This window comes from Bufo bufo, chromosome 1 (assembly GCF_905171765.1).
Source record: "Bufo bufo chromosome 1, aBufBuf1.1, whole genome shotgun sequence".
In the NCBI taxonomy this organism is placed as follows: domain Eukaryota; kingdom Metazoa; phylum Chordata; class Amphibia; order Anura; family Bufonidae; genus Bufo; species Bufo bufo.
In genome coordinates this window covers 796,648,604-796,661,143 of record NC_053389.1, presented here as the reverse complement: position 1 = coordinate 796,661,143, position 12,540 = coordinate 796,648,604, and the positions used below count along the sequence as shown (strand labels likewise).

The window sequence follows — 12,540 nt, the reverse complement described above, 5'->3', positions numbered from 1 at the left end:
ATGACTAAGATGTGTTCATGCCCTCTGACGGACTTCAGTACTGGGCCTATGAGGTCCATAGCTATTCGGTCAAATGGTACTTCGATAATCAGGAAAGGTACTAGGGGACTACGAAAATGAGGCTGGGGGCCAGTTATCTGGCAGGTCGGGCAAGACTTACAAAACTCTTCCACTTCTTTGAATATGCTGGGCCAGTAAAACCGCTGTAGAACATGATCCTGAGTTTTCTGCAGCCCCAGGTGACCCCCGAGAACGTGTTGGTGGGCAAGCTTGCGATAAGCCTTGGGGACCACCAAATGTTCAATAGACTCACCCCGTAGTTGGTTTACCCGATACAACATATCTTGATAAACCACAAAATGGGGAAACATTGACTCTGCCCTAGGTTGTTGTGGTATACCATCTACTACTAACACATTTTCCAAGGTGCGGGATAGACTTGGATCCCAACGTTGGGCGGTACCAAAATTATCCCCTGAGACATTGAGTTCTGCCAATTCAGGACCCGGCGGCAAGTCCTCCACGTCTCCCACCATCACACTTAGCAGGGTTGTCTCCCCCTCTTCCAGCGAAGTGGCGGTCACCCCTACAGCTGGCCCTTCGGTCTCAGGTTCCCAGGGTTCTGGTCTAACTCTTGAGCTGGGCCACTCTGCTAGGGTTACCGCTGTCTCATGGGTATCAGTCACTCTCATAGCAGGCCACAGTGCCGGGAAGCCCGGGAAGTCTCTCCCTAATATGAGTTTATACTGTAGATTTGTGGCGACAGACACCTCGTGGGTCCATCTACTGGCCACCGTGGTTAGAGACACCAGCGCGGTGGGGTAGTATTTTAAGTCTCTGTGGATGCACATCACCACGACTTTCCAGCCAGTATACTCAGTGGACCGCACCAGGGTAGCCTTTACTAGGGACAACAGACTCCCTGAGTCCAGCAGAGCCTCCGCCGGAGTGTCTCCCACTTCCACCTGGCACAAGTGATCTAGAGACTCTGGGGTACCTGTTGCACACAGCCTCCTGGATTATATAGCGACTGACGGTAGCCATAGTTAGTGTCCAAGGGCTCAATCCGATGGGAACAGTCAGCCCTTACATGGCCAGGCTCCTGACACCGCCAGCAGACTATCGGAGCCAGGTCCGCCGTGGGTACATCCCGGGCGGGTTTTATCAGCTCAAATCTCCAGCCTTGGGGTGGAGATTTCTGGGTTTTGTCGACCCCCCCTCCCGACAGAACACTCCTTTAGATTCCTGGTAGCTTCATAACGTTCCACCAGGTCCACCATCTCAAGGGCATTGCCAGGAGACACCTGACGATCCAGTGCTGGAAAGGGTATGGCAAAGCCCTCCAGAACATATCGGCTAATAGTCTAGCCAGCATAGCCGGGGTACTCAGCACATCAGGCTGTAGCCACTTTTGCAAGAGGTGGAGTAAGAGGTGGAGGGTCCTTGCAGGCTCAGCCGGCTTAAAGCCCCACTGATGTACCCGCTGGGCACGGACCAACACATTTACCCCTAGTCTTGCCAAAATCTCACCCTTTACTTTTTGGTAGTCGGCCACTTGATCGTCCGGCAAGTCGAAATACACCCGCTGGAAATCGGATGCGAGGAATGGAGCAAAGACCTCAGCCCACTGGTCACGGGGTAGCTTTTGCCTGATGGCCACTTTCTAGTACATGGCCAAGTAGGTTTTGATGTCGTCTGCAGAGGTCATCTTAGGAATCGTGATACGGACTGCTTTCCTGGCATCGTGGACGCTTGGGGTTGCTCCTGCTGTCTGCAAAGCCATCTTGTGTTGTAGCAGAAACTGGTTAGTCTCCTGCTGCTGCTTATTAGCCTATCGTTGCTGCAGGTTTGTCTCTCACTGCTGCAGATTAGCCTCCATGAGGGCCTTTACAACAGACTCCATTTTGTCGTGGGGCACTGGTTGTGATACAACCATGCCTGAAAAATGCAGAAACCAAAAAGATCGGCATTCACGCCAGCCTCACTGCTCTAGCCCGCATCCACCACCAATTGTGGGGAATCGCTCTGATAGACAGGATTAGCGGACGCAGTATAGAGGCAACAACAAGTTATTTGGATCAAACAGTTCAGTGTTTTATTCACACTTTAGGCAAGTGACAAAACAATCAGTTATATTCAAACAAAAAGTCACCTTGCGGTGTTAATGGTAATTCACACCATGCGGCAATTCTGCCTCAAAGAGTCCTTGACCATAGCAGCACCAACCTGTTTTCACACCAAACAGGTAGCAAGCCGTCATCCAGACATAAGGCTCCCAGATCCCAACACAGATACATGGCTTTTGAGCCCAGCTGCCTATTTAAGGACAGCCAAGTGCTGCCAAAACCCGGACTGGCATTTAAAATCCAGTCCAGTATTTGACCTCACCATGCTTTAAATCAGCCCAGCAGCACATGCTGGGAGGAAAATAACTGTTTTCCAGACCAAACCTCTCACTGTGTCACAATATATATATATATATATATATATATATATACACTGCGTGCAGAATTATTAGGCAAATTAGTATTTTGACCACATCATCCTCTTTATGCATGTTGTCTTACTCCAAGCTGTATAGGCTCGAAAGCCTACTACCAATTAAGCATATTAGGTGATGTGCATCTCTGTAATGAGAAGGCGTGTGGTCTAATGACATCAACACCCTATATCACGTGTGCATAATTATTAGGCAACTTCTTTTCCTTTGGCAAAATGGGTCAAAAGAAGGACTTGACAGGCTCAGAAAAGTCAAAAATAGTGAGATATCTTGCAGAGGGATGCAGCACTCTTAAAATTGCAAAGCTTCTGAAGCGTGATCATCGAACAATCAAGCGTTTCATTCAAAATAGTCAACAGGGTCGCAAGAAGCGTGTGGAAAAACCAAGGCGCAAAATAACTGCCCATGAACTGAGAAAAGTCAAGCGTGCAGCTGCCAAGATGCCACTTGCCACCAGTTTGGCCATATTTCAGAGCTGCAACATCACTGGAGTGCCCAAAAGCACAAGGTGTGCAATACTCAGAGACATGGCCAAGGTAAGAAAGGCTGAAAGACGACCACCACTGAACAAGACACACAAGCTGAAACGTCAAGACTGGGCCAAGAAATATCTCAAGACTGATTTTTCTAAGGTTTTATGGACTGATGAAATGAGAGTGAGTCTTGATGGGCCAGATGGATGGGCCCATGGCTGGATTGGTAAAGGGCAGAGAGCCCCAGTCCGACTCAGACGCCAGCAAGGTGGAGGTCGAGTACTGGTTTGGGCTGGTATCATCAAAGATGAGCTTGTGGGGCCTTTTCGGGTTGAGGATGGAGTCAAGCTCAACTCCCAGTCCTACTGCCAGTTTCTGGAAGACACCTTCTTCAAGCAGTGGTACAGGAAGAAGTCTGCATCCTTCAAGAAAAACATGATTTTCATGCAGGACAATGCTCCATCACACGCGTCCAAGTAATGAACCCCATTGAGAACCTGTGGTCCATCATCAAATGTGAGATTTACAAGGAGGGAAAACAGTACACCTCTCTGAACAGTGTCTGGGAGGCTGTGGTTGCTGCTGCACGCAATGTTGATGGTGAACAGATCAAAACACTGACAGAATCCATGGATGGCAGGCTTTTGAGTGTCCTTGCAAAGAAAGGTGGCTATATTGGTCACTGATTTGTTTTTGTTTTGTTTTTGAATGTCAGAAATGTATATTTGTGAATGTTGAGATGTTATATTGGTTTCACTGGTAAAAATAAATAATTGAAATGGGTATATATTTGTTTTTTGTTAAGTTGCCTAATAATTATGCACAGTAATAGTCACCTGCACACACAGATATCCCCCTAAAATAGCTAAACTAAAAACAAACTAAAAACTACTTCCAAAAATATTCAGCTTTGATATTAATGAGTTTTTTGGGTTCATTGAGAACATGGTTGTTGTTCAATAATAAAATTAATCCTCAAAAATACAACTTGCCTAATAATTCTGCACTCCCTGTATATTCTCAAAGAATGTATCTGGAGAGTGGTTAAATGAATACTTCTCACAGTATTAAACTTACTGTGATATACAAGGATGATACTGTAGTGGTTGTATTATTATGAATATCCAAGATACAGTATGATCAGCTATAGTGGCCTCCATAATTCTTCAATGCAAGACGTTTGGAACAAAGAGGACTCTTCCTAAAGCTGGCCACTCCACCAAACTAATTAATCGGGGGGAAAAAAGTACTGTAAGAGAGGTGACCAAGAAATTAATAATCACTAGGGCTGACGGGTTGAATACAATTCCCAACTTAGCAATTCCCTAAATAATTGTTTTCTGCTGTATCAGGCCAAGTTTAAATCTATCCATAAAAGGGTATATTAGATTGAAGGTGCTGATAGGGTCATCCTCAATAACTTCACACGCTACCGTGCATTTCCAAGTCTAATTCTGTCCGTAAAAGGGATACCTGTCATTCAGGGCCTAAATACTAGGCCTACAATTTATATTCAGCTAAATCTGTCGTTATTGCTGTGCCTGTATTAGTGTAATACGGTACCTAAATAAATAGCCAGATAGTGTTAGGTGCCTGTAAAAAAAGGCCTGAATTTGAATTCAATACATTGGGCCAAATAATTTTTTTCTTATTGTGGTGAACGGTAACAATGAGGAAAACATCTTGTAAGGGACGCGGACGCGGACATGGTCGTGGTGGTGTTAGTGGACCCTCTGGTGCTGGGAGAGGACGTGGCCGTTCTGCCACAGCCACACGTCCTAGTGAACCAATTACCTCAGGTCCCAGTAGCCGCCAGAATTTACAGCAATATTTGGTGGGGCCCAATGCCGTTCTAAGGATGGTAAGGCCTGAGCAGGTACAGGCATTAGTCAATTGGGTGGCCGACAGTGGATCCAGCACATTCACATTATCTCCCACCCAGTCTTCTGCAGAAAGCGCACAGATGGCGCATGAAAACAAAGCCCATCAGTCTGTCACATCACCCCCATGCATATCAGGGAAACTGTCTGAGCCTCAAGTTATGAAGCAGTCATAACATGTTGTTTGAAGACTCTGCTCCCAGGGTTTCCCAAGGGCATCCACCTAGCCCTTCCCCAACGGTGGAAGACATAGAATGCACTGACGCACAACCACTTATGTTTCCTGATGATGAGGACATGGGAATACCACCTCAGCACGTCTCTGATGATGACGAAACACAGGTGCCAACTGCTGCGTCTTTCTGCAGTGTGCAGACTGAACAGGAGGTCAGGGAGGAAGACTGGGTGGAAGACGATGCAGGGGACGATGAGGTCCTAGACCCCACATGGAATGAAGGTCGTGCCACTGACTTTCAGAATTCGGAGGAAGAGGCAGTGGAGAGACCGAGCCAACAGCATAGAAAAAGAGGGAGCAGTGGGGAAAAGCAGAACACTCGCCGCCAAGAGAGTCCGTCTGCTACTGGCCACCGCCACCTGGGACCGAGCACCCCAAAGGCAGCTTCAAGGAGTTCCCTGGCGTGGCAGTTCTTCAAACAATGTGCTGACGACAAGACCCGAGTGGTTTGCACGCTGTGCCATCAGAGCCTGAAGCGAGGTATTAACGTTCTGAACCTTAGCACAACCTGCATGACCAGGCACCTGCATGCAAAGCATGAACTGCAGTGGAGTAAACACCTTAAAAACAAGGAACTCACTCAGGCTCCCCCTGCTACCTCTTCTGCTGCTGCCGCCTCGGCCTCTTCCTCCGCCTCTGGAGGAACGTTGGCACCTGCCGCCCAGCAAACAGAGGATGTACCACCAACACCACCACCTTCGTCACCAAGCATCTCAACCATGTCACACGGCAGCATTCAGCTCTCCATCTCACAAACATTTGAGAGAAAGCGTAAATTCCCACCTAGCCACCCTCGATCCCTGGCCCTGAATGCCAGAATTTCTAAGCTACTGGCCTATGAAATGCTGTCATTCAGGCTGGTGGACACAGACAGCTTCAAACAGATCATGTCGCTTGCTGTCCCACAGTATGTTGTTCCCAGCCGCCACTACTTCTCCAAGAGAGCCGTGCCTTCCCTGCACAACCAAGTATCCGATAAAATCAAGTGAGCACTGCGCAACGCCATCTGTGGCAAGGTCCACCTAACCACAGATACGTGGACCATTAAGCACGGCCAGGGACGCTATATCTCCCTAACTGCAAACTGGGTAAATGTAGTGGCGGCTGGGCCCCAGGCGAAGAGCTGTTTGGCGCACGTTCTTCCGCCGCCAAGGATCGCAGGGCAACATTCTTTGCCTACTGTTGCCTCCTCCTCCTACTCGGGTTCCTCCTCCTCTTCTTCCACCTGCTCATCCAGTCAGCCACACACCTTCACCACCAACTTCAGCACAGCCCGGGGTAAACTTCAGCAGGCCATTCTGAAACTCATATGTTTGGGGGACAGGCCCCACACCGCACAGGAGTTGTGGCGGGGTATGGAACAACAGACCGACGAGTGGTTGCTGCCGGTGAGCCTCAAGCCCGGCCTGGTGGTGTGCGATAATGGGCGAAATCTCGTTGCAGCTCTGGGACTAGCCGGTTTGACGCACATCCCTTGGCTGGCGCATGTGCTGAATTTGGTGGTGCAGAAGTTCATTCACAACTACCCCGACATGTCAGAGCTGCTGCATAAAGTGCGGGCCGTCTGTGCGCGCTTCCGGCGTTCACATCCTGCCGCTGCTCGCCTGTCTGCGCTACAGCGTAACTTCGGCCTTCCCGCTCACCGCCTCATATGCGACGTGCCCACCAGGTGGAACTCCACCTTGCACATGCTGGACAGACTGTGCGAGCAGCAGCAGGCCATAGTGGAGTTTTAGCTGCAGCACGCACGGGTCAGTCGCACTGCGGAACAGCATCACTTCACCACCAATGACTGGGCCTCCATGCGAAACCTGTGTGCCCTGTTGCGCTGTTTCAAGTACTCCACCAACATGGCCAGTGGCGATGACGCCGTTATCAGCGTTACAATACCACTTCTATGTCTCCTTGAGAAAACACTTAGGGCGATGATGGAAGAGGAGGTGGCCCAGGAGGAGGAGGAGGAGGAAGAGGGGTAATTTTTAGCACTTTCAGGCCAGTCTCTTCGAAGTGACTCAGAGGGAGGTTTTTTGCAACAGCAGAGGCCAGGTACAAAGGTGGCCAGCCAGGGCCCACTACTGGAGGATGAGGAGGACGAGGATGAGGAGGAGGTGGAGGAGGATGAGGATGAAGCATGTTCACAGTGGGGTGGCACCCAACGCAGCTCGGGCCCATCACTGGTGCGTGGCTGGGGGGAAACGCAGGACGATGACGATACGCCTCCCACAGAGGACAGCTTGTCCTTACCTCTGGGCAGCCTGGCACACATGAGCGACTACATTCTTCAGTGCCTGCGCAAAGACAGCAGAGTTGCCCACATTTTAACGTGTGCGGACTACTGGGTTGCCACCCTGCTGGATACCCGGTACAAAGACAATGTGCCCACCTTAATTCCTGCACTGGAGCGTGATAGGAAGATGCGCGAGTACAAGCGCACGTTGGTAGACGCGCTACTGAGAGCATTCCCAAATGTCACAGGGGAACAAGTGGAAGCGCAAGGCGAAGGCAGAGGAGGAGCAAGAGGTCGCCAACGCAGCTGTGTCACGGCCAGCTCCTCTGAGGGCAGGGTTAGCATGGCAGAGATGTGGAAAAGTTTTGTCACCACGCCACAGCTAACTGCACCACCACCTGATACGGAACGTGTTAGCAGGAGGCAACATTTCACTAACATGGTGGAACAGTACCTGTGCACACCCCTCCACGTACTGACTGATGGTTCGGCCCCATTCAACTTCTGGGTCTCCAAATTGTCCACGTGGTCAGAGCTAGCCTTTTATGCCTTTGGGCTGCTGGCCTGCCCGGCGGCCAGCGTTTTGTCTGAACGTGTATTCAGCACGGCAGGGGGCGTCATTACAGACAAACGCAGCCGCCTGTCTACAGCCAATGTGGACAAGCTGACGTTCATAAAAATGAACCAAGCATGAATCCCACAGGACCTGTCCATCCCTTGTGCAGATTAGACATTTATAACTACCTCCCCTAACCATATCTTATTGTACTCCAGGGCACTTCCTCATTCAATCCTTTTTTTATTTTCATTTTACCATTATATTGCGGGGCAACCCAAAGTTTAATGAACCTCTCCTCTGTCTGGGTGCCGGGCCTAAAAATATCTGACAGTTGCCTGTTCCAGTGTTGGGTGACATGAAGCCTGATTCACTGCTATGACATGAAGCCTGATTCTCTGCTATGGGACCTCTCTCCTCTGTCTGGGTGCCGGGGCCTAAATATATCTAACAGTGGCCTGTTCCAGTGTTGGGTGACATGAAGCATGATTCTCTGCTATGACATGAAGCCTGATTCTCTGCTATGGGACCTCTCTCCTCTGTCTGGGTGCCGGGGCCTAATTATCTGACAATGGCCTGTTCCAGTGGTGGGTGACGTGAAGCCTGATTCTCTGCTATGACATGAAGCCTGATTCTCTGCTATGGGACCTCTGTCTGGGTGCCAGGGCCTAAAAATATCTGACAATGGCCTGTTCCAGTGGTGGGTGACATGAAGCCTGATTCTCTACTATGGGACCTCTCTCCTCTGTCTGGGTGCCGGGGCCTAAATATCTGACAATGGCCTGTTCCAGTGGTGGGTGACGTGAAGCCTGATTCTCTGCTATGACATGAAGCCTGATTCTCTGCTATGACTTGAAGCCTGATTCTCTGCTATGACATGAAGCCTGAATCTCTGCTATGGGACCTCTCTCCTCTGTCTGGGTGCCGGGGCCTAAATATCTGACAATGGCCTGTTCCAGTGGTGGGTGACGTGAAGCCTGATTCTCTGCTATGCCATGAAGCCTGATTCTCTGCTATGGGACCTCTCTCCTCTGTCTGGGTGCCGGGGCCTAATTATCTGACAATGGCCTGTTCCAGTGGTGGGTGACGTGAAGCCTGATTCTCTGCTATGACATGAAGCCTGATTCTCTGCTATGGGACCTCTGTCTGGGTGCCAGGGCCTAAAAATATCTGACAATGGCCTGTTCCAGTGGTGGGTGACATGAAGCCTGATTCTCTACTATGGGACCTCTCTCCTCTGTCTGGGTGCCGGGGCCTAAATATCTGACAATGGCCTGTTCCAGTGGTGGGTGACGTGAAGCCTGATTCTCTGCTATGACATGAAGCCTGATTCTCTGCTATGACTTGAAGCCTGATTCTCTGCTATGACATGAAGCCTGAATCTCTGCTATGGGACCTCTCTCCTCTGTCTGGGTGCCGGGGCCTAAATATCTGACAATGGCCTGTTCCAGTGGTGGGTGACGTGAAGCCTGATTCTCTGCTATGACATGAAGCATGATTCTCTGCCATGAGACCTCTCTCCAATTAATATTGGTTAATTTTAATTTATTTTATTTTTATTTTAATTCATTTCCCTATCCACATTTGTTTGCAGGGGGTTTACCTACATTTTGCTGCCTTTTGCAGCCCTCTTGCCCTTTCCTGGGCTATTTTACACCCTTTTTAGTGCCGAAAAGTTCGGGTCCCCATTGACTTCAATGGGGTTCGGGGCGAAGTTCGGGTCGAGTTCGGATCCCAAACCCGAACATTTCCGGGAAGTTCGGCCGAACTTCTCGAACCCGAACATCCAGGTGTTTGCTCAACTCTACTCAAGAAGACTTGAGGCTGTAATCACTGCCAAAGGGGCTTCAACTAAGTAAAGGGGCTGAATATTTATATCAGTGCAAGATTTTAGTTTTTAATAAATTAGCAAATATTTCTAACATTCTGTTCTCACTTTCATATTATGTTTTATTGTTTATTGTTGTATTGTTTGTTTGTTTTTTTAAAATTTAGCACAAGTTTGAAGCTTGCAACTTAACAAAATATGAAAAAAGTTTGAAGACTTTTCAAATGCAGTGTATGCTCCAGACAATATCTTTCAGTAATTGGAGGCAGAGCTTGCTAAGAGGTAATTTGGATACCTTCTTTATAGAATTGCAGAGGAGCATGTATGGCCAATTAGCCTCCTCACTCCGATTAAAGAGCTCTCCATAAGGAGAGCTAGTACCCCCAAATCCTGACCTAGGCCTCTCAACAAGTTAAGCCAGTTCTCTCTGCACTGATAAGGGACAATCACTCCGAAGCAGCTGTCTGCTGGACTTATTTATTATCCAAGTCATATTTTAAGGCCTATTTAAAAGGTTGAACATTGACTTATGGGATAGCTACCTTACATCTGTTGGCATCAGAGGCAGAATTTGCTAAGAGCTCATTTGCATCCCTTCTTCTCAGGGATTACGTTGCATATTTCAACAAGACAAAATAACATACTGCATTGATCCCAACAGCATGGCTTCACAGAATAAGAGTCCGGGAGCTGAACTGGCCAGCCTGCAGTCCAGACCTTTCACTGATAGAAAACATTTGGTGCATTATGAAATGAAAAATCCAGCAAAGAAAAGCTAGAGTCATACATCAGACAATAATGGGACAACATTCCTCTCCCCAAAATCCAACTATTGGTCACCTCAAATTCCGTACATTTAGAGACTGTTGTTAAAAGAAGAAGGGATACTCCATAACAGTAGACATGGCCCTGTCCCAACCTTGACATGTGTTCCTGCCAACAAGTTCTAAATGAGTTCTTTTTTTTTTTTTTATGAAACGGTAAAATGTCTTATTTTCAATATCTGGTATGTGTTCTATGATCTATTGGGAATAAAACATTGGTCTATATGATTCATATGTCATTGTATTCTGTTTTTATTTACACTTTACACAATGTCTACCTTTAGGGTTGTAGTTATGTTAATAACACTGTACCTGTAGATCCTGGGGTGTAGATGGGTTTGTCAGTCTGTATGAATATATATCCACTTTTAAAGGACACCAGGACAAATTTCTGCAGAGAGCAAGCAGCAGACTTTACAGTGACGTACACAAACTGTTTCTTATTTGGGTCTTTTTCCAAATTCTTAGAAGGGATCTGAAAAAAAAAATCATAATGGAAATCTGTAAAGGCTGAAAGGAGGGAAAAAGCCACAACTCTTACTCAGATTTATTAACCAACATATAGAGACAACAAGGAGTGTTTCTGTCTATACATTCTGAAAAGCAAGCCCATTGATTTCAAAGAGAACTGTGTAATACTTTATTACTCCTTGGTAGCCGAGTGCTTCGTTCCTGCGCCGCTGGTCCTACACTCTGGCATGTGCGTCGGGCTCCCTCATTCGCTCCTGCTGCCGTGCACCATACTGCCCCAGGAGCAACTCATGGTCACTAGCTTGTCTTGTTTGAAAGTGTTTTGTAGTTCTGCTTTTTTGTGTACCGAACCCTGCTTCCACTTGGTGCTTTGCACCGGTATCTCTGACCCCCTGGTCAGCTGCCACTGACTCGGGGACTGCTCTGGAGTGGCACCTGGTGACTACCTTAATGGCCCAAGCCTATCCTCATCATCAGAGGCTCTAGTGAAGACCAGGTAGTTACTTAGTTACGCCCCTCCAGGGTAGTGGCACAGTAGGGCAACAACTGCTGCCATAACACGCATATGGTGACGCAACAGGGGAGTTTGACACTCTACCATCCACATGATCTAGAACGCTCATCAGCTCATCAGCTGGTCCTTCACCTTAAACTCAGGAGGGTATTGTTTGCAATTATTTTGAGTAGTCTTTAGTCAATTATATCTAGAGTTACCCATGTTATTTGTTATTAAGCTAAAATACAGTCATAGTTAGAAGAACTAGATTTACAACCTCCAAGCTTAGGCCATGAAGCTCAAAGCTATCACAGAGAAAAATGACTTTTCATATAAAACTTAACTTTTACTATTAGATATTAAAATAATACCCCACAACATGTAGAAAATATGATAACATACTGAGCAAAATAGAAAAGGCAGAGCCTTACTTTGGACGTGTCCAGGATAATACCATCCAAATAAACAAAGATGCAACAACTTACAGTTTCGAGACCGAGGGCTTGGATACTTGCATACGAGAAGTGGGGTCAGGACAGGGGGGGGTTATTCCCTGATGTATCCCTAAAGGCTACCCCTGCCTGCAGGCAGAGCACCTGCCCGGAAAGGGGCGACCCCACCTCTTCGTGGCACTGGCTAAGCCTTCACTGTCACCTACTGTGACCATGACAGTGGATATGATGAATGCTTGTCCCGACGCGTTTCCCCAGTGTCATTAGAGCTGGTTCATCAGGGGACCAAAGGTAATTAATCCAGTATTCATAGGCATCATTGATAGTAGCAGAATGATATGGGCATCTTGGTGGAGTAAGGTGCACTCACATGATGGTAAATCAGCCTTAAATACCTTGAATTTGGTGCTCATAAGAGACCCCTCCTCCTCAAACAACAATTCAAGAAGCCGACACTGATACATGCGCTACATCTGGTCTGTGGAACGCGCGTGGAGAGCGTGGAATGCACATGTGATTCCAAAACCGGAAGTGCGTCAGGGCTCCTGCCGATGATGCTTCCGGTGTATGGAACGCATCAGGGAGAGTGCACAGGGAC

The 12,540-nt window shown here is 47.9% G+C and overlaps 1 protein-coding gene across 1 annotated transcript in view; it reads right to left on the bottom strand.

Moving 5' to 3' along the window:
• LOC120986498 (complement C3-like) overlaps positions 1-12,540 on the bottom strand; it is a 445,179-nt gene that overhangs the window by 336,373 nt on the left and 96,266 nt on the right. The window contains exon 6 of the mRNA XM_040415121.1: positions 10,836-10,998. Coding sequence (XP_040271055.1) covers positions 10,836-10,998 — 163 coding nt within the window. The remainder of the gene's footprint in view (positions 1-10,835; positions 10,999-12,540) is intronic.